The 27,315-nt window shown below is 39.1% G+C and overlaps 1 protein-coding gene across 1 annotated transcript in view; it reads left to right on the top strand.

Moving 5' to 3' along the window:
* Nucleotides 1-27,315, top strand: part of TMEM132D (transmembrane protein 132D) — a 1,072,445-nt gene that overhangs the window by 707,562 nt on the left and 337,568 nt on the right. The window contains exon 4 of the mRNA XM_001378917.3: nt 14,266-14,449. Within this exon, the coding sequence (XP_001378954.2) occupies nt 14,266-14,449 (184 nt within the window). The remainder of the gene's footprint in view (nt 1-14,265; nt 14,450-27,315) is intronic.

The raw sequence follows: 27,315 nt of genomic DNA, 5'->3' as shown, positions 1-27,315 counted from the left end.
AGTTCACCTTTTGTAGTTACTTAATACCTTTTTGTAGTTAAAATCTAAAAATAGATTGTAGCTTACAATTCTAGCTTCACTATAAAGGAAGAGCTAAGTACCTTCATTGTTACAATCAGGAGATTACAATTTTATCTTCACAATAAAGAAAGAGCTAAGTACCTTCATTGTTATAATCAGGAGATAGCTAAATCCAATCCTCACACAATGCTTACTTAGTTAAGACAATCTCTTGCCCTAATACACATTGTAATCCAGAAGTGATAAGTGATATAGTGTTACCTGATGGATAGGTAACTAGATGTGGATTCAAGATGATGTCACTTCAAATGTCACCTCTGATACATCCTCTCTGTGTTACTGTGGTGTCAGTCAGAATGTCATAGAATCATGACTTTAGAGCTATAATAAAATTTAGAGGCCATAGAGAGTAAACCTTTCATTTTATAGAAGAAAATTAAGTAAAGAGATATTATAACGTGTCCACCATTACAGATCTATTGTTGTTCATCCTTCTATCCTTCATTTTTTTAAAGGACCAGTGACATCCTAGGGTGATATCTTGACTTACTCATGAAATGGACTTAAATGAGACAGAGTTGCACAAAGTCTTCCCATTCACTCTCTCTTCCAGAGTCATCTAAGTTCATTGGCAAGCAAACATCAGGGTGACTGGTGATGACCTAGCATACAGTGTCCCAAATATTTCACTACTGAACCTATACTCTAAAGGATGACCTTGACATCTTCAATGTCTGACCAAGCTTTAAGAATTTCATACTGCCTGCTTCAGCCACCTTCATAGTCATTATAACAAATTCTTCTCAATTGCCCATAGGACCAGAGGAAGTGTTCACATGCTTGGGTTAGACACCTCTCTAAATCACCAGTGGGGTGGTAGCCCATCAGTTATCCTCAACCTGTTTTAGTCTGGAAAGCCTGGCAAGTCTGCCAATATGGCTTACTGGGGTGTTGCCATTGAGCATGCTACAACTTCTTGGAGCTACATATAAGAGTAGAGTGAAAAATGGACACCAAAGTTGTGTGAATAGCCCTGAAAAGGATTCAATAAGTCCTCATACCAGACATGTTAATTCTACCTGAACACTGCCATACATCCCTACTAATCACATAGCTACTGTAGTGTCAGAGTTGGAATTTGAACCCAAGTCTTCCTCACTACATACCTAGATTTGGTTTGCATTTTTCTAATCAGTAGTGATTTGGATCATTTCTTCATATGCCTATAAAAGGCTTTGATCTTATCATCTGAAAATTGTCTGTTCATATCTTTTTCCCATTTGTCATTTGGAGGATGGATTTTATCATTATATATTTGACAGAGTTATGTATATATTTTAGAGAGACCTCTATCCAAGAGGCTTTCTATAAAATTTTATTCCCCAATTGTCTGCTTTCCTTCTAATTTTGGCAACATTGTTTTATTTATACAAACCCTTTTTGATTTAATGTACTCAAAATTATCCATTTTACATTTTACATTATACTCCATATCCTGTTTACTCATAAATTGCTTTCCTTTTTGAAAATCTGATAGGTAATAAGTTCCCTGTTTTTCTAATTTGCTTATGATATCTCCCTTTTATGTCTAGATCATATATCTATTTTGATCTGATCTTGGTGAATGGGGTAGGATATCAGTCTATTATCAGTTTCTGCCAAACTGTTTTTCCAGTTGTCCCAGAAATTTTTACCAAATAGTGATTCTTGTCCCCAAAACTTGTATCTATATTTTTGTCAAATGCAAGTAACTCTAATCTTTTATAGTTGTTTTGTGTATGTCTGTCCTGTTCTACTAGTCTATCTTTCTATTTCTTAAACATTACTAGGTCATTTTGATAATTGCTGCTTTATAATACAATTTAAAATATTTTAGTGCTAGACCTCCTTACTTTACATTTTCCATTAATTCTTTTGATATTCTTGATCTTTTGTTCTTCCAAATTAATTTTATTATTTTTTCCATCTCAATGAAATTATGTTTTTGTAATGTGATTGGGATATCATTGAATAAGTCAGAAAACAATTTAAATATCAATAAATAAAAAATTTAAAACAAATTAAATATCAACATCATAAAGAAAAAGTAACTTTGAATGACTAGAACTCTGATGGATGCTGTAAAGGGGAAAAGAAGTTTGTTTTAAAAAGGGTTGGACTGAGTTATTTAAGAGTATGGTTGCTGGGGGGGCCGGGGGCAGCTGGGTAGCTCAGTGGATTGAGAGCCAGGCCTAGAGAGGGGAGGTCCTAGGTTCAAATTTGACCTCAGACACTTCCCAGCTGTGTGACCCTGGGTAAGTCATTTGACCCCCATTGCCTAGCCCTTACCACTCTTCTGCCTTGGAGCCAATACACAGTATTGACTCCAAGACAGAAGGTAGGGTTTAAAAAAAAAAAGAATATGGTCGCTGGGAATTCAATTCCAAAGAGAATTATTTACAATTTATTTGCAAAATGTAGAAGGAGTGAAGTAAGAAATCAGAGAGAGGATAAGGTAAGATATCTAGCCTGAGCACTAAGTAATTTATTCCTGGCCTCTCTGGGCAGGGAGGGTTAGTTTCAGCTGGCCTTGGCAAGGCTGAGGATCTGGGAAGTTTTTTCAAGAGTATAGGTCTTTCCTGAGGCTGTTCTCTTCAGAGAAAAACAGGCAGTTAACAGTCAGCTTTTTCACTCACCATGTGTTAGTCTATTCAACAGATTATTTATCAGCCTCACCAGGAAACAGGGTCTCAGGTCTCCAAAGAATGTCAGGACTCCAAAGAATGAAGAATTCCTAGTCTCCACTTCCATAAATTGAGGAACTCTCCTCTCACAGGAAGTAACAGCTCCTTTTAAAGATGCTTCCTTTGCGTCACTTCCTGTGTCTTCCCCTAATTCTATGTCTGCCAATCACAGTTGATGCTCTGCTCTAGGACTTCCCAGAAGGTAGTCAATTCTGATTTGTCACCCACTATCACACTTGTGGGTCACAGACCTCCTGCACTCAAGTGTGAATGAGGTGTTTTCAGCTTTGGTGATTAAATCTAAAGTGGGCAGATCTTCATACTCAACTTTTAAGTAGGGTGTTTATACTTTTGGGGGTTAAAATATAAAAATAGGCCTGGGTTATAATTTAAATCTTCACAAAAATCAGGGGAGAGTTAAGTATTTTCATTGTTATAATCAGGAGAGAGTTAAATTTAATCTTCACAATACAATACTTGAAGAATAAAGATGAAACATGCCACCCACCTCCTACCAGAGAGGTGATAAACTTACAATGATGAATAAGACAGATATTTCTGGTCAAGGCCATAATGGGACTTTGTTTTACTGAACTGTGTATGTTTATGATGAGGGCTTAATTCTTCATTTTTTTGTTGTTGTTAAATTGGGAGGGAAGGAAAGCAGTGGGAGATTATAAGATGTGAAAATAAATGAATAAATATTAAAAAATAGAGTGGGTTGGATGAGATAGATACTTCTCTTCCAAGGCTAATTGAATGATTTTATGACCCCCAGTCAGCTTTGCTAATACTTTCCAAAAGCAGCTAAAGGCTACCCTCCTCAGTCTTCTCATTTTTCCCTTAAGCTTCTTTAGCTGATTTGGTTGGCTTATCATAGAGAGATTATAGGACTGAAATCTAGATCAGGAAGAGACCTTAGAAACCATGTAGTCCTATACCCTCATTTTATAGATAAGGACGCTGAGGCTTAGAAATCTTCAGTGATTTAGCTAAGGTTTTACAGGTAGTGTCAGAAGTAAGATATGAACCTAGGAATTCAAACTCCAGAACTAATGTTCTTTCCATTGTACCATACAATTTATTTTCCATTGGATGTCTACCTTTGCTGGTCTCTTGTTTAGATTTTAACTTTATCCAGATTTTGGAAAGTAGTGATAGAGTATAAAAAGAGCCAAGTTCTAGCCCTAGGCCTCAGATCTACATAGGAAAGGGCCTTTTGATATTAGATCCCCTCCAGGATATAAAAAGAAAAGAATAAAGGGCAAGAAAGGACAAATGCATGTATGATGATGGATCCAGGCATAGCTATTAAGGGAATGAATGGACAATTTTACTTCCTCATAAAAAGGTGTTTCTATGCTGAAAATGCTAATGAAGGAGTTTAAAAGGAGGGAAGGTCACCAGAAACTTGACTCCTGTGATAATGCCTCTTTGCAGCACCCTCACTGGGAAATGCACATGGAGTGGAGAGGCATGGGGCATCAGCAAATATCTGCCTTTTTTTGTGCTATATCTAGTAAACTCAGTTTCCCAACTGGTTTAGCCATGGCTATGCAGTTGAACACCTGGATAAATTCAAATTCTGCCTCATACACTCTCTATCCTACTGATCCATCCTTCTCTCCTGATGATAAATCCTTCAGACCACTTGGCCTTCTCATCTGTCATGTAGCCAAGCTTTATTTGAGTCACTTCTCCTAATTATAAGGAGAACTCCTTTAGAGCAGAGACTATCTTGCTTTCCTATTTGTATCCTCAGTTATTAGCACAAAAGAAGTACTTAATGACATTTCAGAAATGTATTCATTCATTCACTTATTCATTCCACACTCCCATATACTGGCCCTTTGACTTCTATAAATACAGATTCAGTAGAATTTTGCTTGACCAAATAAGATAGGCTGCCAATAGGGTTTGCTGAGTAAAGTTCTTTATTCATGTATCATCTCATTGAAACTCCATTTCATCATCTGTAAAACAAGGACACCAACACCTGTAGAAGCTATCTCTACAGTTGTTGAAGAATCTCAGGGGCAATAGCAATGTTTTCAAAACACTTCTGTGAAAGGGAATTTAAAACCCCCTTTGTTTATTTTAACTTAATTAGTCAAGAACTCAGAGTTCCCCTCCTTTCACACTTAGTCAGTCAGACATTTAATGATCCTTTTACAAGAAAGCTCACACCCTCAGAGAAAGGAAATTCTCACAGGAAATGGATCCCACAGGCACTGCCCCCTGGGCAATGTCATGCAAATTAAGGAACTATGATTGGTTCCTAAGATGTGAGGGGGAGAGCTGATGGGTGGAGAAAACTATGAATAATGGGAAGCCTCTGGGACCTTTGGGGTCTTTTTGTAACTCAGCCTCTCTCAGGGTCTTGGAGGCTCACACATTCATTATACTGCATTGGAGATTCTGCATTAGAATTCATTCTGTGTTGGTGGCTCTTGCTCAAAGAGGGACTCTGTGTTGGAGACTGTTTTGTGACTCAGCCTCTTTGGCATTGACCTTTTGGTTTGGTGATATGCTTGGCTAGAGTCAATCTCATTGGCTGGTGAGATTTGCATTTGAATTCACACTTGTGGACTGGGGCACTCAAATCCAGACTTGGGGTATTTAGCTAGGCAATATTTTCTACCTCTTTCCTACATTCCCTCTCTTTACTATCTCTACTTTGCTTGAATAAAGCTACTAACATACTCATAGTTTAATTCTAATCATTATAAATGGTTGCCACAGCTTTTTATAACTCTTAATTTGACCATAACCAATTTTAACTCTTACATTTTATAAAATTGGAAGTATTGAATAACTACAAGTTATTTTTATAATGCTGATGATGATGCCTGTAATGCACTGAGCTGGCTCCTCCATCACCAGAATCTCTCAGGTGGCATTTGCTAATTGCTTCTTCTGCCCTTTTTCACTAAATAATTTCCATGCCCAAAGTTAAACTTCAGTTACCAGCCTGACCTTTTAGAAAGTGCTCTAAGTGTTTGGAATGTGGCTCAGGGTATTTACCAAGGACAGAGCCATTAAGAGTCTTGATTTGTCTGTTCCGATTTTTCCTTTTCTTTTTCTGTTTGCTTGTAAGAGACTGCTTCACCATTCACATTTGTAAGTGCCATCAGGGAAACACCTCTCTCCACACAACATGTCACCAGTCCTCTGCAGGATACTGAAGTCTCCCCCAAATAATTTCTGCTTTGGTAATATTTTCTAGCAGCTTCTATGATTTAGGAGTCATATGTTCATAGAGGTAGAGCTAGAAACAACCAGAAAATCTATGGAGTTTGATCGTGCCATTTTACAGTGACTTATCTTAAATTATATCAGAAATGAGCCTGAGAGATGTGAGTCAAGACCTCCGATACACTCAGGAAGCCTTCCTTCCATTGCCCACATGCTATCTCCCACCTAGTTCTTCAATTTAGCCATTCAATGTCAACATTAAAAAATAAAAATTAGTTGAGGTTCATATATATAGCTAGACATCTAAACCTCCAGGCCCACCCAAAAAGAAGCAATGTTGTCTCTCTCCACTTCTATATACTGACTCTTTGGCCTACAAATACACTTTCAGTAGAACATAAATACCTCAAGGTCAGAACTTCTTTTGTTTTAGTCTTGGTATCCGCAGTCCTGGGGCAGCTAAAAAGCACAGTGGATGGAACCCTGGGCCTAAAGTCATGAAGACTCATCTTAATGTTTCAAATATGATCTCAGACACTTATTAGCTGACAAGGCATTTAACCCTGTTTAAATCAGTTTCCTCATTTGTAAAACAACCTGGAGAAAGAAATGACAAAACCATTCCAATATCTCTGCCAAGAAACCCAAAGGGGATCAAAAAAAGAAAGACAGGCCTGAGATAGCTCAACAAACAATAGAGCTCCAATCACGGAGTCAGGAAGACTCAACTTCATGACTTTAAGTTTTGCCTGAGTTTTGTGACCTTGGGCAAGTAACTTAACTCCATTTGTCTCAGTTTTCTCATCTGTAAAATGAGCTAGGGGAAGGAAATAGCAAACTATTCCAGTACCATTGTCAATAAAACCCCAAATTAGGGTCACCCAGACCTGGAGATAACTGAAAATGACTGAAAATCAACAACATAATTCCCAACCCTAATACAGTACTTTGCACAACAAAGAGAAAGTGAAAATGTTTCTTGAATTGTTGTAATTGTCCTTTACACTTTTAAAGTAAGACAAATGGACAGTAGCAGACAATAAATATTTAATGCCTATTGGACTATACAATAAGATTAAAAACTTAGAATGGAGTCACTTTGAAAGTGCTTTAAAAGTTCATGAGAGTGACCATAGATACTTGCAAGTTTGTGTGACTCTGGGCAAGTCACTTTAACCCTGTTTGCCTAGCCCTTGCCCTTCTGTCCTACAGTTGTTAATTGAACAGAAAGTAAGGTTTTTAAAATTAAAAAACAAAAAACTCAAAAACGTGATAGCCAATAGTATTTGGTGAATAAGACTATGACATGGTGAGAGCTGTCCTTTGAGAAAGTAATTTTTGCTATTGAGTAGATTGAAGGTAGGGGAGAGACTTGGGAAATGAAGACCAATTAGGAGAGGACTGTAACCAAACAAGTTAGAAATAATGAGAGCATGATCTAGAGTGGTAGATGTGTGGGATCAACAGAAGAAAGGCAAATTTGATGGATATTGTAGACATAAAACAGCAATATTTGCTGACTGGTTAGATATGTGGGCTGAGTAAGAGAGGAGTTGTAGTTGACATAAAAGTTTCTGAAAAAAAATGGATGAATGGTTGTAAGATGGTATGCTCTATAGAAACTGTGAAAAGTTGGAATTTTGTTGGTTTGGGAGAATACAAGAGTAATAAGTTCTCCTTGAGATATGTTGTTTGAGATGTCTACAAGACATTCAAGGCAAAAATCTAATAAGTAGTTAGTGTCATTAATTAATTAATTAATTATTAATAAATATGGAACTAGAGCTTAGGAGAAAGATAAGGGTTAGTAGAGTTTAGGGCAGCTAAGGGGTACAAGTGACCAGATAGCTAAAATTGGAGCAGAGAAGACCTTACTAGGTGTGTAGCCCTGGGATAGGCACTTAATCTCTGATGTAATTTTTCCCTATGTAGAATAGGGGTAATAATGGCCTCTACCTCCCAGAATTGGTGTGAGGATCAAATCATATAATGCATACAGTAATTTGCAAACCTTAAAGTGATTTTAAGTGCTGATTGTTATTAGCACATTTCTTTTCTGGGCATCAGTTTACCCATCATTAAAATAAATGACTTAGACTCGATGATCTACAAGTTTCTTTCCAGCAGTAATATTTTACCATTCCATTATTATCCTATAACAAGTCTAGATGGTTATACTCCTAAAAGTTTCAAGTTTATCACTTCTTAAAAACCCTTTAAAGATGGACAGTAGAACTTGATATAAAGTATTCTGGCATCTACTTCAGTATTCCACCTGAGGCTGGGGTGCAAGCATATTGGGGATGGGGATCGGTGTACGATTGCCTCCTAGGGAAAGGAGAATCAAGACCATGATGAAATCAAAGGACATAAGGAGACTTTACAGAGCCAACAACCATATACAGACAGAATGAGGTTCATCAGAGACCCCAGCATGCATCAATGCTGAAAGGAAAAGAAAAAAAAAACCATGAATTAACCCCAAGGAGCAGCATAATTCTTTGCAATCTCACCAGACTTCAGGGTACCTTTCTAAAATGCTGAAATTCACAGCTGAGCTTGTCCAGAAATGTTTCCTTGCACCAGTCAACATGGAAGTGAATGTTTTTATTTCAAGTTCAGAGTCCAGGTCTACTACCCTTCAAGAGAGGGTTTTTAGACAATCCCTCACAAAACATAGCACAGAAATAGGGCTTTGCCATAAGTAAGTATAGACCTGAAAGCATTCCTTCTAGGGGGCCATGAAAGCTCCACAGTAGTCAGAGTAGGTCATTAATTTGAGAGAAATGAAGCTGCAAGAGAAAAAAATTAAAAATAACATATTTTGGGGAGAGGCAGAGTGGGATAGTGGAGAGAGAACCAGCCCAATGTTCCATCTATGACACACATCTAGCTGTGACACTGGACAAGTCACTTAAGTAACCTCAACCTCAGTTTCCTCATTTGTAATACTGGGATGATAATGGAAATTACTTCACAGGATTTTTGGGAGACTCAAATGATGTTATATATATATATATATATATATCACTTTGCAAACTTTAAATGCTGTGTAAATTTTAGTTAGTACTAAACTGCTCTGAGTCAACTCCCTGAGACTGTAATTTAAGAAAAGTTGCTGTTCTGTATTTGTAGAAGAGAATTACTGGGAGAAAGAATAGTCCTCCTACACACACATTCCAAGGTATTTCAGCACCCTGAGACAAAGCCTTGGTTGTTGACCTTTGTTAAAGTTCTGGATTTCTATCTGCTTCAGTGAGATCAGAGACCCATCAAAACTCAAATCTACAATGTAGGTCTGACCCAGATGCAGTAAAAACAATTTCAAGTGAACCATTACTTGTATATGGGTAACCTGTAGAAAAGTCTCTCTTATTCTTTAACATGATAACAAAGCCTCACTCTTACTCTGTCACCTGAGGCCCAAACACTCCTCAGATAACATCTCTGGTCAGTGGCTTTTAAATGGTAGATTTACTGTATCTTAAAGGGTGATTAAAAAAAAAGAAAAGAGAAGAAAAGAAAAGAAAAACTCAGCATTGAGGGATTTGTTCAGAACCAGGCTCTTGGCCCAAGGGATGCTTATCAAAAAACTGAATTTCTTTTCTCCTTGAGTCAAGAAGGAGGCCTGCATGTTCTATCTGTAATCTCTTTGCTCTTCCTTCTCCAAATGTTGGATGCTTTGATGGCTATCTTCCTTGGTCCATTGAAATAGTCAGCACTACAGAGACAGAGAAGGATCTTTGTGGCTTTCCCTTTTTGTGGTGATTATACCCTCTAATCTCAGTCCATGGGGGTGGCTCATGGATGGGCTTCTTTTAAGAAATAGTCTCCAATTCATCCATCACAGTCTTCATCAACCCCAGAGATCTCTGAATGCCTCTTTGCCATGTACCAGAAAGCCTTAAGAAGAACTATGTGGTGCCAGTTGGGGTTGATTAGATAGAGAAGCTTTTCAGCATCTTTGCTGTCTAGCATGGGGACTGCCTGAGTCCGGCATTCATGCTACAGAAATACAGAATTAGAATCTTGATAGAATTGTTTCAGAGGCATGAGTTGCATTAGCTACCTGAGTACCACCTTGAGAGCCACCACAGCCCCTCGACTTCCCCAACTTCTACTGGTTAATTCTCACCTCCTTGGCCTTCATTTCCTCTTCAGGATGCTATAATCCCCTCCCTGAAATTTCTAGCTCTCCTAGTTTTCTTTTATGTTGTCTTCCATATTCAACAATACACATTTTCTAAAAGCTTGCCAAAGTAATCTGTGGTAGGCTCAAGTTTTGTGGTAGCAAGTCTTGGTGGAGGTGTTGTCCTTTTGGAGAGTCTGTTTCAAACATCAGGCTTTGCTCTGAGAGCCATCAGAGGATAATAGAAGGGAAGCAAAGCCTGGGAATAAGATCACCAGGGAGCATCCAAGATGAGATTTAAGGCTTTCTAGCAGGAATATTCTATGATTCCATTATGATTTTATAATCTAAATCTAGATTATCCCACTCCTAAACAGTTCAAGCTTTATTTTTTAGTAGTTTTTCAGCTATGTCTGACTCTTCATGACTTCATTTGGAGTTTTCTTGGCAAATATACTAGAGTGATTTTCTATTTTCTTCTCTGGTTCATTTTACAGAGGAAACTGAGTCAAAATGGTTAAGTGACTTGCCTAGGGTCACACACAGCTAATAAGTGGCTAAGGTAGAAATTCAAATAAAAACAACCCTGAGGTACTACCTCATACCTAGCAGATTGGCCAATATGGCAGCAAAAGAAAATGATAAATGTTGGAGGGAATGTGGCAAAATTAAGACTCTAATACACTGCTGTTGGAATTGTGAATAAATCTTACCATTCTGGAGGGCCCTTTGATCCAGCCATACCACTGCTGGTTTGTACCCCAAAGAGATAATAAGGGAAAAGACTTGAATAAAAACATTCATACCCTTGCTTTTTGAGGTAGCAAGAAATTGGAAAATGAGGGGTTGACCCTCAATTGGGGAATGGCTGAACAAATTGTGGTATATGTTGGTGATGGAATACTATTGTGCTAAAAGGAATGATGAACTGGAGGGATTCCATGTAAACTGGAATGACCTCCAGGAATTAATGAAGAGTGATATGAACAGAATGAGGAGGACATTGTACAAAGAGACAGATACATGGTGGTACAATCAAATGTAATGGACTTCTCTACTAGCAGCAATACAATGACCCAGGACAATACAGAGGAACTTATGAGAAAGAATGCTATCCACATCCAGAGAAAGTACTGTGGGAGGAGAAATACAGAAGAAAAACACATTATGTTGATCACATGGTTCGAAGGGGATATAACTGGGGTTTTGGCATTAAAAGATCATTCTATTACAAATATTAATAACATGGAAATAGGTTTTGAACAATGATACATGTATAACCCAGTGGAATTGCTTCCCAGCTCTGGGAGAGGGAAGGGAAAAGGGTAGGGAAAATCCTGAATCATGTAACCATGGAAAAAGATATTCTAAATAAATAAATAAATTTTAAAAAATAACTGTCTAAGGTCAGATTTAAACTAATAAGATGAGTCTTGCTAACTGTAGGCTTAGTGCACTCTCCATCTTGCTAACTATCTGACCCATTTCAAACTTACCTATTTTCTTAACTTTTTAAACATAGAGGGTAGACTTTGATATATGGGGATTTGGCACCCACCTCTCTGCTCTGCCTGAGGCTGGAGTATTGTGATATGGAAATCACTTTAAAAGATTGATATATATTAATTTAAGGTCGCCAAGGAATTCAGCTATGTAATTCCTAAATGAAAACTCAAGTCAGCAGTCAACCTTTTATGGAATTTTTAATTACAAACAGGAGGAAGAAAGGTAAGAGAGAGAGAGAGAGAGAGAGAGAGAGAGAGAGAGAGAGAGAGAGAGAGAGAGAGAGAGAGAGAGAAAGGGGAGAGAAGGGAATAGGACTTAAATACCCCCTCTGCTTAGGCTGGGCCAAAGGCCCAAGCCCTTAGATAGCTGAGACAAAGAAAAGAGATCAGTCCCTATCATTCACGTGACCAAAGTGGAGAAACAGTCTCAGGGGCCTCCACCTCCAGCCTCCTTCAGAGCAAGCCCTCCTCTCAGATCTCTCCAGGAGCTCTCCCTCCAGGACCTCTCTCCTCTCAGACTCCTTCAGAGCAAAACCTCTCTCCTCCTGGAGTCCTCAGACCCAGCTATCTTTAAGCAAACCATCTAAGTCCCCTCCCCTCAGTTCTCACATCTACCAATCACTGTCGATGTCTCCCCTGTGCCAATGGTGGCTCTAGCTTAACCCAGGACCGCCCAGAGGTCTGTTTCCTTTGCACATGTCTGTTGAAGGTCATATTCTCAAATAATTAAATCTTGATCCTTGCTGCAGCCCTTCCTAAATCCTGTTACTCTGAGTAGGATGGAGATTGTAAGTTCCAAGACCTGGTTTTGTCATTCCAAGTATCTCTATTGTATCAATTCTAAAATCAATCATGACTCAAAGAACTTCCTGTTCTATGCTTAAGCATAGGTCAAAGCTCTTTCCATTGTTTAGCAAAAGGTTTCTGTCCTAAAGTAGTCTTAAGTAGGGAGGAGAAGGATCCTCCCATGCCAAGAAGTTTCACATTCCAATAGAGTTCTTACTATCAGTAGGAAATTTTTCAAGTATGAAATTTCCCAATGGGGAAATTTCCAACATTCATAAGTCTAAGAAATTTTAAGGTTTACAGTATACTATGGTGGAGGTGGTGGTCTGGATAGGATTTTCTCCTAGATAAAGGAGAATCAAGACCAAGGTGAAACTAAACATTGAAAAGATCATGAACAAGGAACCATGTACAGGCAGAATAAGGCTCATCAGAGGTCCCAACATGCATCAGTGCAGACAGGAAAAAAACTGTGAATTAACCCCTGGCAGTGGCACCTATGAGAAGGTCAATAATCATAGTATCCTCAGTGCAGATCTGGAAGGGACCTCCAAAGACACCACCTAGTTCAGAGATTCTTAAGCTTTTTTGAGGCATGGATTCCTCTGGCACTGTGGTAAAGCCAATGGACTCTTTCTCAGACTAATGCTGAATACATGAACATAAAGTATATATAGGTTAACAAAGGAAACTAAATACTTTGAAATACAATTGTATGATTTTTTAGAAAGAAAATTCATTAACCCCAAATTAAGAATTTCTGATCCAGTCTAGGATACTCTTTTCTTAAACCAGATAAGTAAATAAGAGGGTCAGAGATTCTTCTCCAAAGATCTTAATATCATTTACCTAGAACTGTAAGAACCTTCAGAGGCTCTATAGTTCACTCGTTTTACAGATGAAGAAACTCTAGAGGCTCAAATTACTTGTCCAAGATCAGAGAGAAAATGTCTGAGAGAGTAGTTGCCATCTGAGATGAGCTATTTAAGAAGCTGGGGATCCCAAGAGGTGGAGGTGAGAAAGCAATGAATTCCAGACATGGGAGAGACCACTTGTGCAGAGATAGTAAGGAAGAAATGAAATTCTGTGCATCATATGTTTTGGGAAAATATACTTCATTGTTTGTTGGCTAAGAGATAACAGAAAAGATTAACTAGAATAGAGTATGTAAAGGAAAATAATATGAAGCAAGACTGGGAAAATAAGTGGGAATAATACTTGGACAACTTTAAATGCCAGGCTAAGAATTTTGTATTTTGTCCTCAGGACAATAGGGAGCCACTGAGGAATTTTGAATAGAGGAGTGAAATGGCAACTACTGTGTTTTTCAAATGTCCATTTTCTTTTAAGTGCAATGTGGATTGTAGAAAGGAGATACCTGAGGCAGGGAGACCAATTAGGAAGTTATTGTAAAAAGTTCAGATGAGAAGTGATACCTGTCATAGGATAGTGGAGAATGAGAGAATGGGAATACAGTGATTGGTGATTGATGCAAAAAGTTTTCTGGGGACAGAAATGGCAATCATGGCAACTATTTGGGTGTTGGAGAAAGCAGAGGAAAAAGCAGAATGATGATACTTCCTTAGGATGTTAAAAAAAAGAAATATGCCCACTCTCATATATTTCATGAATATGAGTTTTTACTGTTGTTCCTTATGTTTATCCTAATGTAAATTGTAGCTCTCAGGAAGACAAACAATCCAACTGAGAATAGAGAGATCTTGGGCTAATGTTGGTTACTAAGAGACTACAGATACTTTGTTGATTTTATGATTAAATCTCTTATTTGTATGTCACAAGAGGTGATGTTATCACAAACTCTAACAGACACAGTGATGTCACCGATTCGAACCCCACATTCACCCCTGATGACTCATCATGATTCTTCTTTTATCTTTCTCCCCAGTGCGGATGGTCAATCCAATGAGGTCATGCAGATCGATATAGAAATTGAAGAGCTGAGTGACCTACCAGCCACCCAGCTAGTCACGTGGCAGGTTGAATACCCTGGAGAGACCACCTCGGACCTGGGGGTGTCTAAAATCTATGTGAGCCAGAAGGATTTGATTGGCGTCATCCCACTAGCCATGGTAAGAGATTATCAGCCATACTCAGAAACATCAGGTTCTTTGTATTTATTTCTCTACATGTCTGTTTGTATCCCCAAAGTAGAATGTAAGCTCTTTGAGGGCAGGATTGACTTACCGATGTTTGTTGGAGAAACAGTTCAACTTTCTTAAACCAAGACCTTAAATATTACCACTGTCCTCTTTTTTTAAAAAAAATTACTAATTGAGAGGATAGCTAGATATCTCAGTGAATTGAGAACCATGTCTAGAGATGGAAGGTCCTGGGTTCAAAACTGAGACACAACCCTTATTGCCTAATCCTTACTGCTCTTCTGCCTTGGAACCAATATAGAGTATTAATTCTAAGACAAAAGGTAGGGGATTTTTAAAAATAAATGAAACAAAATGACTTCCATCATGACTGTGCCCATGGTTCCAAAGTTTCTATTCTATGCTTAACAATTGTTGATGATTCATAAAAGCATGTTTGAGTCATCAAAGGGAAGAAAGGCAAGTAGACTGCTTGTTCTTTCTCACAGGAGATTGTGCTTGGAATCAGGAGTATACTTTCTGTTCTTGAAAGAAATTTTTCTCCTTATAGTTGGTCATGGTACAAGATGTATAGTTGTAGTTGAACCAGATTGGACTCTTTCCCCCAGGGGGAGGAAGGATGACAGAACCATCTTGAACAGGGTCTCAATCTGAGGTCCACAAACTTTAAAAAATATTTTCAAAATATTTATTCTATTTTAATGGAATTGGTTTCTTTTATAATAATATTCATTTCATCTTATGCACTTAGAAATACTTTGAGGGGAGCAACTAGGTGGCTTTGTGGATAGAGAGTCAAGCCTGGGCATGGGAGGTCCTTGGTTCAAATTTGGTCTCAGACACTTTCTAGCTGCTGTATAACTCTGCCCAAGTCATTTAATCCCCCTTTGCCTAGCCATTTCTGTTCTTATGTCTTAGAACCAAAATGCAATGTTGATTCTAAGATGAAAGATAAGGGTTTTAAAAAATAAAAATAAATATACTTTGAGAAAGGGTCCATTGGCTTCTTCAGATTGGCAAAGAAATCTATCACACACACACACACACACACACACACACACACACACACAAACCTAAGAACCCATTTTTTAGAAATCGATGAGATAATATCAGTGAAATACTTAGCAGAGTACCTAGCACATAGTAGGTACTTAATAAATGCTTGTCTTCATCCCTAGGAAGACTGGTAAGTCCTTAACTGTACCTGTATATAGACAACAAAATAATTCCACCCAGCCTATATGTTGATACTTTATTTGGTCTACGCATAAGGAGTTCATTCAAAGATTCCTGGAGCCAGTTGACCCAAGATTGGTGGGTTTATAAAGGCTCCAACTCCTGTAAGGCCCTACTTTTCCTCAGGCTTCAGTTCATGTTTATTGCTAGGCTTGAATTTCTGGGTCTTCTTTTCATGAAAACAACATTGGGATCCAAGAGTGCTGGTAAGGTGCGAGCAGGTGTCCACTTATATCAACATGGTGTGCTGTAGTTGTGTCAAACTCAAATCAAAATAAGGGCCACTCGTTTATATGGAAGATCCCTGCTGACTACCTATTGATGATGCAACACTATCTATGTGGTTGTACTTTATTCATTTTGTTAAATATTTTCCGGTTATATTTTAATCTGGTTTGGGCAGCCCTCAAGAGTGCTGTGGGCCAATATGTACGAGACCTCTGGTCTAATAGTATTAAGACCTGGACCTCATCTTTTTTTTTTAATCCTTACCTTCTGGCTCAGAATTAATTCTAAGACAGAAGATCAGCAAGGACTGGGCAATTAGGGTTAAGTGACTTGCCCAGAGACATACAATTAGGAAATATCTGAGGCCAGATTTAAACCTAAGACCTCTAGACTCTAGACCTGACTATCCACTGCTACCTAACTGTGCCTTGGACCTCAAGTCTTTTTTTCTAATTTTTAGTTATTTATTTTTAAAGATTTTTTTCATTTTGACATGATTCATTTTCTTTCCCTCCTCTCTTCCTTCCCCACTCCCAGAGCCAACAAACAATTCTATTGGGTTATATAAATGTTATCACTTAATACCTATTTCCATAATACTCATTTTTGCTATAGAGCAATCTTTTAAAGCCAAAACCCCAAATCACATCCCCATGTATACAAGTGATAAGTCATATTTTTTTCCATGTTTCTTCTCCCATAGTTCTTTCTCTCAATGTAGATAACACTCTTTCTCATAAGTCCTTCAGGAGTTGGACCTCAAGTCTTAAAGACTCGGATTCAAATTTTGTCCATCATTCTTACTAGTTTCTTACTTGGGATAAGTTAGTTCACTTTTTACATCTCAATTTTTTCATCTATAAAATGAAAGGTTAGACTCAAGAACCTCAAAGACCTATTCCAACTCTCAACCTATAATCCTCTGACCCTTTGGCAGTAGATAATAAAATCCTTGAGATTAGAGATTATGGCTTTTCTGACTTTGAATCCCAACATCCCAGGAGCAGCTAGGTGGTGCCATCATGCACAGAGCCTTGGTCCTGGAATCAAGACTCATCTCTGTGAGTCAAATATAGATTCAAATACTTACTAGCTGTGTGACCATAGGCAAGTCACTTAACCCTGGCTTCTTCAGTTTCCTCATTTTAAAACATGAACTAGAGAAGAAAATGCCAAACCTAGCTTTGTAACCCTGGGTAAGTCACTTCACCATGCTTGTTTCCTTTTTCTCATGTATCAAATGAGCTGGAGAGGGAAATGTCAAACTAGCTGTGTGATCCTGGGCAAGTCACTTTATCCTGTCTGCCTCAGTTCCCTGATCTGTAAAATGAGCTGGAGAAAGAAATGGCAAACCACTCCACTGTCTTTGCCAAGAAAACCCCTCCTTAATAGGGTCAAGAAGAGTCATATAGGACTGAAATCACCCAGACTTCCCAATATCTAGCATAGGGCCTAACACATAATAAATAGGTGATTAATTTATAGCTGCTTATTTAATGATTGAATATGAGTGTGCTTTTGACAGCATTGGTTTCTATGCGGTCAACAAACTCTCCAAATAGATTGGAAGTCATTATTGCTCTTGTTGTATTCTTCTAGATCTAAAACTGGGCTTACACAGAGCTCGAACTGGTGATTCACTTTCCCCATCTTCTCTTTCCTCTTAAGTCTACACTACTTAGAAGCCCCCAGCACATTATTTATTTAAACAGATTTCTAACTTCCATGTTGTGGAGACCTCCCCTTGAGTAAATGTTTACCATACACATCAGTTTTGTATCTTTATAGTGTGTTGGAGAATTGCTGGAGGACACTGAGAGGCTGAGAGACTTCGCTAGGGTCACATCTTTCAGGTGCCAAAAGCATGACTTGAATACTGGCTTTTTTGAATCCAAGGGCAGCTCTCTATTCACTACACCACCACTTCTGTTTGTTGATTGAATGACTGACTGACTGACTGATTAGCAGACTCAAAGATGCTCCACAATAGCAGACTTAAAGATACCCGACAAAGCTTTCTTCCTCTCTCCCCATGTCTCTCTGGAGCCCCATGCAGAGAAACACAAATAAGCTGTGTGAATTTTCCCAAAGAAGATGATAGGGCATGCTGGATTTTCACCTACATACAGTATCTCGTGCTGTCTCCTGTCACAAAATTATCTTATTGTCAGAAGTGAATCATGAGTTGACCTATCTGTTGACTGGCTGCTATCTCCTCCCAGACCATCTATTAGAAAATATTGGCATGTGCTCTTATGAAATGCTGAAAGAAAACCCAAAATCAATCTTCCAATAAAAAAGGACCATGGACAGTTGCCTAGTGACAGCAAGTTAGTTATTATGCCATTCATTACAGGAGGTGAGGGTGTGATTTCGTGCTTTGAAACAGCAGTAAAGAGATGGGGGCTGGCTGCTGTTAACTAGCAGACTTTTCAAGGCACCTCATTTCCCCCTGGTGCATCCTTTCCTCTACCTGGGACTAGACTGTTTCTCCTTTCAGGCTATTACTGTTTCCATTATGGGGGAAGACAAGGCCATTTATCTTGAGTAGGTAATTATTTGAATTTGCTCTTCTTCAGCACCTTTGTTCTGATGAGTTTTAGCACTGTTCCTTGGTAGTCTCTCTCTGCTCTGCTTGGGCTGGGGTTGGGGGGGGGGGGGGCAATTCACATCCTCATTCTATTCTTTGCCTTCAGCTCTTCCTCTCAAGTGCAGAATCTCAGAATGAGAAGTGGCCTCTGAGGCTCTCTGGTCTAACCAATGCCTGAAGAAGAATCTCTCTGACAGCTTCCACAACAAACAATTATCCAGACACTGCTCAAAACCCCCTGGTGAGGGCAGACCCACTCCCTCCTGAGGCAGCCCTATTCCACTTTTCCCTAGCTCAGATTGCTAGGGAGTTTTGTTTTCTTCCTCACTATGTGCTGAAATCTGCCCCTGTGCAACTCCCACTAATTATTCTTAGTTCCACCCCAAGGAGCCCAAACAGAACAAGTCGAATCCCTGTTACACTTCAATTCAATGAGCATATAAGTTCTTACTGCATACCACATGCTGGAAACACTCATATGTCTTTCTCAGTTAAGAGATCTTTACCAAGTCAGAGCTCTCTCTACCTTGGCTGGGAGCATGGTATCATGGGGGTAGAGAAGAGGAAAGGCTGAATTTAGAGGTGGAAAACAGACTGGTTCAAATTCCACCTCTAACACTTTCTGGTTTTATAGTTTTGGGCAAGCCACTCAATGGGGGGTGGGGAGGAGGAATACTGGTTTTAGAATCAGAAGAGAGGAAATAAACACTATGCAAAGCACTTTATAGATATTATCTCATTTGATTCTCACAACAACCCTTTGAGGTAAATGCTGTTATCCTCATTTTATAATTGAGGAAACCAAGGCAAACAGAAATTAAGTTCTTTGCCCAAAGTCACACAGTTAGAAGTATCTGTGGTAGGGTTTGAGCTCTGGTCTTCTTGACTCCATCTCGAATGCTCTATCTACTATTCTACCTAAGGAGCTACATTTAAATTTTCCCTCCGCTTTTTACTACCTATATGACCTTGGGCAAGTCATTTAGCCCCTATTTTCTCAACTATGATATAAAATAAAAAGGTTGAACTAGATGACTCCCAAAGATTCCATCTAACTCTATCTATGATCCTATGAATCTCTTTGAGCTTTAGTTTCCTTATCTGTGAAATGAAGATAATAATATGTGTAGAGCCAACTTCATAGGGTGGCTCAGAGGTGCAAATGAGATCATTTGTGAAAAGTTCTTAAAACCTCAAAACCCTTTCTTAATAATTGTGAATGCTCCCTGATAATAGCCTGTTTTGTATTATTTTCTAATTGCTTCATGAATGTAAGTTCTTTTCTTCAACGAAATTGGAAGCCTTGGTGAGATAATATTTCTTTTTTCGGTTTTGGGTACTACATTTTAATATAGAGACTGATAAGCTAGGGAGTGACTTGAAGAGGATGATCAGGTTGACCATATCATATTAAGTTTGACTGAAGGAGCTGGAAAGTTTATCCTGGAGAAGAAAAGATTAGAGGTAGGAGGAATATGATCACTGTGTTCAAGGCTTCTCAAACAGAAGACTGGTAAGAATTGTTCTGCTTGACCCAAAGTGAAAAAAACCAAGGAAGGATTGAGGCAAGTTATAAATAGAAATAATTCAGACTTTGATGCCAAGAAAATCTTCCCATAAATTAGAATTCTTTTCCTAGTCTATGACAGGTTGTTGTAAGTTTCATTGATTGACATGTCCAGGTTGTCCTAATTCACTAACAGTGGTTCCCCTATGCAAGCTCTGTGGGTTCCAGAAAAAAAAACACCCCTGGAGAAAAGATCTTTAAATACTAATTAAGATTCATCTAATGAGCTCATTTATTCAGGGCCATGGACCATTGTCTGGATTTTCCTTCCTTTATTTAGGGATTGAATCACTAATGACTTGTACACTTCTGGATGTAGCTGCTGGTTTCTTTTGTCAAACAGCACCCCTTCTTGCCATCTCTTGCTGGCACAAAGAATTCTAGAGTTGAATTTTAGGAATTCAAAGTCAGAAGTAGCATAATATAGATTTTGGAACTCAAATATTATTACTATTAGTCTGTTGGAGCATGGTGGGCAAGTCATTTCAATTCTTTGTGTCTGTTCTAATTCCTCTTTACATGTCCTCTAGTTGTATAGACATAGGGGCAATGGGTAAGTGGGACAAGATGTAAATTTAAGTTTAATATAAGGAAAAAATAGTCTTCCTCATAATTAGGGAGTTCCAAAATTATTTTGGGATATCCCAATAGGCAATGAGCTTCTCCTCACTGGCTGTCTTTAAGTAGGGGCTAGTTGGCTACTTATTGAAGTATACTAGATTTACTGGTGTGGAGATGGGATGCCCACTCAATATGGATTAAGCTAGATTCTCTGAGTTCCAGTCGCTCTAAGATAGATTCTATGATTATATATATATATATATATATAGTAGTCTCTCGGTGATCGAGAATGACTATTGTCTTTGTGCAGTTTCATCTAAGGTGTACCCTCATGTGGCTTTGGAGTCCAAAGGCTGAGGCGCACAGTTTGTGGCACATGGGGCATGGGACGCCCGTTGTTATGGGAGGTGCAGGTGTGGCCTGGTGTAGGCGTTCACGCGCAGCGGCAAGACGTCGATGTTGCTCATCTTCAAAGGTGGTGGCGGCATGGTGAATGTGGGCTCGCCAGCTGCTTCTGTCAGAGGCAGCGAGTTCTAGTTGCTTTGGTGTGATGCCAGCCCACTTCAAGTTGGACTTTAGCTGATCCTTGAATCTTTTCTTTGGTCGGCCTTGTTTCCTGAGTCCAGCTGACAGTTCACCATAGAATACCTGTCTTGGTATTTGCTGTGGGTCCATGCGGATGACGTGTCCAGACCATCGTAGCTGGGTTTTGAGGACCAGGACTTCGATGCTGGTGGAGTTGGCTCTGTCGAGGACTTCCTGACTGGTGATACGGTCCTGCCATCGGATCCTCACGATTGACCAGAGGGAGCGTTGGTGGAATTGCTCCAGCTGTTTCATGTGCTTCCGGTACAGTGTCCATGTCTCACAACCGTACAGGAGCGAGCTGAGGACCACTGCTTTGTACACTTTGAGCTTCGTCGTAGTGCTTACACCTCTGTGTTGGAGGACTTTGGAGCGCAGTGGCCCGAGTGCCTGGCTGGCCTTTTGGATCCTGGCATTGATCTCATGGTCTAGGGACCCGTCGTTGGCAATGGTGCTGCCCAGGTACTTGAAAGTGTTGACTTTAGAAAGTTGCATGTCATCGATTGTAATGCAAGGCTGGTTCATTGGCCTCCCTGGTGCAGGTTGGAACAGCACCTCTGTTTTGCTGAGGCTGATAGTCAGGCCAAACAGTTTTGTTGTGGTGGAGAACCTGTCCACAATGGTTTGGAGATGATTTTCTTGGTGGGCCATGAGAGCACAGTCATCTGGGAAGAGAGCTTCCAGGATGAGTCTCTCTGTTGTCTTTGTTTTTGCAGTCAGGCAGCGAAGGTCGAATAGTGAGCCATCCAGTCCGTATTTGATGTAGATGCCCAGGTCTAGATCCATCACAGCATGTCGTAATACTTGGGTGAAAAATAGGTTGAATAGTACTGGAGCGAGGACACAGCCTTGTTTCACGCCATTGGAGATGTTGAAGTGATCGGAAGTCTCTCCACCAGATAGGACTTCCCCTGTCATGTTGACATGAAAGAGTTGGATCAGTTTGAGGAATTTTGCTGGGCAACCGAGCTTGCTAAGGATCACCCACAATGCGTCCCTGTTCACTGTGTCAAACGCCTTTGTCAGGTCTATGAAGACAATGTAGAGACTCAGGTTCTGCTCAAGGCATTTTTCCTGCATTTGCTTCACCGTGAAGACCATGTTGATGGTGCTGTGATCTGGTCGGAAGCCACATTGTGATTCAGGCAGGTTCTGCTCTGAAACAGATAAAGGAGTCTGTTGAGTATAACACAGGCGAGGATCTTTCCAGCAGTGGAGAGTAGTGAGATGCCTCTGTAGTTGTCACAGGCTGCTCGTGAGCCTTTGTTCTTGTATAGGGCTATGCTGGAGGCATCTCTGAGTTCTGGGGGCATGTCTTCCTCTTCTCATATGCTGGTCAGCACTATGTGGAATGCCTGGAGCACCTTTCCATTTAAGGCCTTGTACAACTCGGTTGGGATCCCGTCTTTACTGGGTGCCTTGCCTGCATTCATTTGTTTAATGGCTTTTTGGACTTCCTCTATTGAAGGAGGGACATCAAGTTGTTCAATGGTTTTGGGGGATCTGGTCAAGGGCGCTTTGGTCGACTGAAGAGGGTTGGTTGAGAAGCTGACTGAAGTGTTCTTTCCACCTGTTGCTGATGCCTTTTTTATCTTTTATAGGAGTGTCACCATCAGAGGATAGCAAGGGAGTGGTGGTGGGTTTTGATGGCCCATAGACAGTCTATGATTCTAGGACTATTTAAACTACCTACTCATAGTTGGGGTTGAAAGGGAAGTGCTTTGTATATCATAAGTCACTTTGAAAATATGATAAATCCATACTGTCATTCTTGAGCTCTGCTAATGTTTAAGAAGAAGGACCTCAACTTGGGCTTCTACACTATGCAAACCAATTGTCTTTCATGTTAGGAAATAACCACAGTATATCATCAAGCTGTCCAGGACCATCCAGTAGGACTGATGGTGGAGAGAGCTCTGCTAAATTCAGAGAATGTCAGAGCTGGAAAAGGTCAGGTAGATAGATGGATAGACGGATGGATGGATGGATAGATTATACATGGATATATAAAGATAGAGATTGATAGCTGGATAGATAGATCAAAGATAGATGATACATAGATATAGACTGGTAGATAGAAAATACTATTTTAATATAATTATTCCCTTTGTAATCTTATGTATTTTCCTTTATACATTTAAAAAATTCTTCTGAAAAATTATCTAGAAGCTTCACAAGACTACCAAAAGGTTCCAGGATACATAAAAAAAAAAGCTAACAACTCCTACTACTCCAACCTCTTCATTTTATAGATAAGAAAAATGAGGTCCAAAGAGGAAAGCTATGTGCCCCAAATCACATAGCTGACTAATAAATTTCTACTTATGGCCACTGAAACATTTAAATTAAAGCAAAAATGATTCCAATTCACACATCCCTGGACTAACAAGAAAATGGGCAGTAGGGCACAATAGGAAGAGTACTGTGTCTAGTAAGAGAAATCACGTTCAAATCCCTGGCCTGTCACTTAATACCCTGTGACCTTGGAGAAACTGCAACCCCTCTACTTACTCACCTGTGAAATGAGGGGAGAGGAGAGGAAATGAATAGGATAACTTAAGATTCCTTCCAGCTCTAAATCTGTAGCGTCATGATTTTACAATAGGGAAAAAGGCAGTAATCAGAGCTTTGAGCCATCATAGATCTCATCCAACCCCAGGACACCAATTTGCAGGTGCCAGTGTTCTGTTACTATGTTTAACGATGCTCCTAGTACATTCAAAGCTTCAGTATTCAATTCAGTGAACATTCATGAAGCATCTAATAATAGCTAGCATTTTTATGGTGCTTTAAGGTTTGCAAAGCATCTTGTAGTTACCTTCTTTGGTCATCACAGCAACAACAATAGCAGTTAAATGTCTTGATGGGATATGGTGCTAGAGTTGGAGTCAAGAAGCTATGAATTCAAATCTCATCTCAGATTCTCATTGACTAAGTGAATATGATCTTGTCCAAGTCACTTACCCTCCATCTGCCTCAGTTTCCTCATCTTCAAAATGCAGATAATAATAGTATCTACCACACAGGCCTGTTGTAAGGATTAAGTGTTTTGAATATCTTCAAATGCCACATAAAGTCTTTTGTTAATCAGTCATTTCAGTGAAGTCTAGCTGTTTGGCACCCTATTGGGGGGAGGGGGTTTCTTGGCAAAAATACTGCAGTGGTTTGCCACTTCTTTCTCTACGTTATTTTACAGATAAGGAAACTGAGGCAAACAGGTTTAATTGATATGCCTCCTAGAGTCAACAGTTAAGTGTCTGAGGTCATATTTGAACTCAAGTTTTCCTGACTCCAGGTCTAGTGTTCTATCTACTGCACTCTCTACATGTCGCCATATAAGATATAGTTATTATTGTTATTATGATTCTTGTAAGAAAGTTAATTTTATTATTCTAATTTTACAGTTGTAGAAACTGAGTCTGAGAGAAGTTATATGACTTGACCAAGGTAACATTAGCTAGTTAATATTTATATCACATAACTAATTATGTATTGAAGGCAGGATTATAGTCAAGGTCTACCTAACTCTAGGTCAGGAGTCTATTCTATACACCAGTAAACTGCTTCTAATCAGAATTTAAGGCAAAACTTGAACTCAAGTCTTCTTGATTCCAGGTCCAGATACTTCCTCTATCTTCCTCTGAACAAGGACCCATACCAGAGGCTGAGGATGCGAAGGTAGATTTGCCATAGTGTTTGATCTCAAGTTTCTGGCAGCAGAATGGTAGAGCAGGGGAGTAGAAGATGTAGACGCAGATGACTGATACCAACAAGAGTGAGGGCTAGTAAAAAGCAGAGGACTATACAAAGCACTCTTAGAAACTGGAGGAGGAAAGCATTACTTTCATCTGAGGGGGACAAGTAGATTCCACAGAGGAGATTCCCCTCAGTTGGGTCTTGAAAGAAATAGCAAATTTTGTCCAAAGTATAATTACATCGTGGCACTTTTGGTACTCCAGTGCTTAGAAGAAGCTAAGTGTATATAATGTTTAAGAGCACTGAAACTAGAGTGAAAAAGAGCTGAGTTCAAATCCAGACTGATACTTACTGGCTGTGTGTCCCTGGGCAAGTCACTTAACCTCTCATAGCTTTAGTTACCCCATATATAAGATTAATTGGTAATGTAGAATTAATTAGTAATTTAAAATTTAATTAGTAAATAGTAACCAGAATTATTGTGAGAATCAAATGAGGTAATCTCTATAAAGCCCTTTGCAAAATTTAAAGCACTATATAAATGTACACTGTTATTATTACTTCTAAGAGCTATAATTTATTAAGTGTATCTACCCTCTTCCTGGGCAGATTACAGCTTCTCTCTGATACAGATGGCATTTAAGACGTGCTGGAATCAGCCAGATGATTACTTTGTGGCAGGCTCAAGGATGATGGGATACAAATACAGCCTGACTGATTTTTGGACTATAGACACACAACCCATCAATAGACTTTGACAGGATCCCTTCCCAGCTTGATAGGACTGCCAGAACTTGAGCCTCACTAGCAAAACCTTCCAGAACTTATGTGTGTGCTGAGCCTCCCTGTGTGCTGAGTTTACCCAATTCAATTCAGTTCAACAAGAATTTGCTAAGCACTTATGATATTAGTTGTTGGGAACATAAAGAGAAAAACAACACAGATCCCTGACTTCAAAGAACTTTGGAAGATGATAATAATATGGTGTCATGGATCAAATACTAGACAGCATCAGGAAGACCTAGTCAGTTCCTGCCCTTAGATGTTTCCTAGCTGTATGACTCTGGATAAGTCACTTCCAAATTCTGGGCCTCAATTCTGGGCTCCAAACCTATGTTTGTGCATCAGAATTAGAAATAAAAAGAAATTAGAGACAATTTAATTTCTCGAGTAAGGACACAGGCTCAATATGACAGTGAACTGATAATAACAGAATTGGACTTCCAGAGGGCACAACAGAAAAGTGAGGAGAGCATAGGTCTAACCTAAATGAGTATGAGAGAACAAGGAGTGGTGATCAGGGAAGGGAACTTTGGTCGAGGTAGTTTTTGACTAGAAATCACAGGGATCTGGAAAGGAGTCATCTGACAGTATATTAACCTGCCCTTCACCAATGAGTTAAGAGTTTTCCTTGAGTTCTTTTGACATTATGAGGATAACAGTAAAGTACATGAGCAATCCATCAGTTATTGTTCTTTCTCAACATGTGATCAACCTTCCTTTTCCCCCCTTGATCATACATCTCTCTGAGGATATCTTTTATGCCACTTTCCCCCATTTATAGCATGTTTCAGCCTGTTCATGACCTGATGTACTCTGCCATTGTCCTTTGGATGTCCTTCAATTCAGTTCTTTTTGGAGAGTGTAGTATTTCATGGCTCACAGAAAAATCTCTGGAAGAAATCTTTTATTTAAAAAAAATAAGATTGTCTTTGCTTAAGGGAGAAGCTTTCATCCTTCAAAATACAGTGTCATTTCACAAAAGCAGTTCAATCTCTTCTCCTTTTCAAGTCTGGTACCAATCCCTAGTCCATTTGCCATCTCTGTGCAAAATACTTATAATAATGTCCTTAGTACCAGACTTGGTACTTAGTATTTTCTTATCAGGTGTTTATTGACTGATTGACTAATGGACTAATGGATCAGTTATTTAGGCATATATAGAGAATCACAGATTGAGACCTGAAAGAAATCTTAAAGGTAATTTCATCTAATTCTCTCATTTTATAAATGAGGCAGTAGAGACCCAGAGGTTGAATTAATACTCTAAGGTCAAATAGACAAGAAGTGGTAGAGCCAGAATTTGAACCCATATCCTCTGACTAAATTCAAAGTCATTTCCCTTGTACCATACCTTATCTTCAAATATAAAAAATAAGAAATTTTATAATTCAGGGGGTTCTAGTCATCTGAAATGAATTTAAGGGTTTAGAAGCAATTGACTTAAAAAAAGATGTTTATTGCTTTCTTTTCTGTTTTTAAATGTCCATCACTTCTCCTCCCTCTGTCCTAGGAGTCATTCTTTTTAACAATTTTTTTAAAAAGTCAGTAGAAGAGGAAACAGTCAACAAAATTAATGAAATCACTGAAAAA

This window comes from Monodelphis domestica, chromosome 3 (assembly GCF_027887165.1).
Source record: "Monodelphis domestica isolate mMonDom1 chromosome 3, mMonDom1.pri, whole genome shotgun sequence".
Classification (NCBI taxonomy): Eukaryota; Metazoa; Chordata; class Mammalia; order Didelphimorphia; family Didelphidae; genus Monodelphis; species Monodelphis domestica.
Note: the sequence above shows the minus strand (reverse complement) of the source record. Positions and strands in the feature narration are given on the sequence as shown.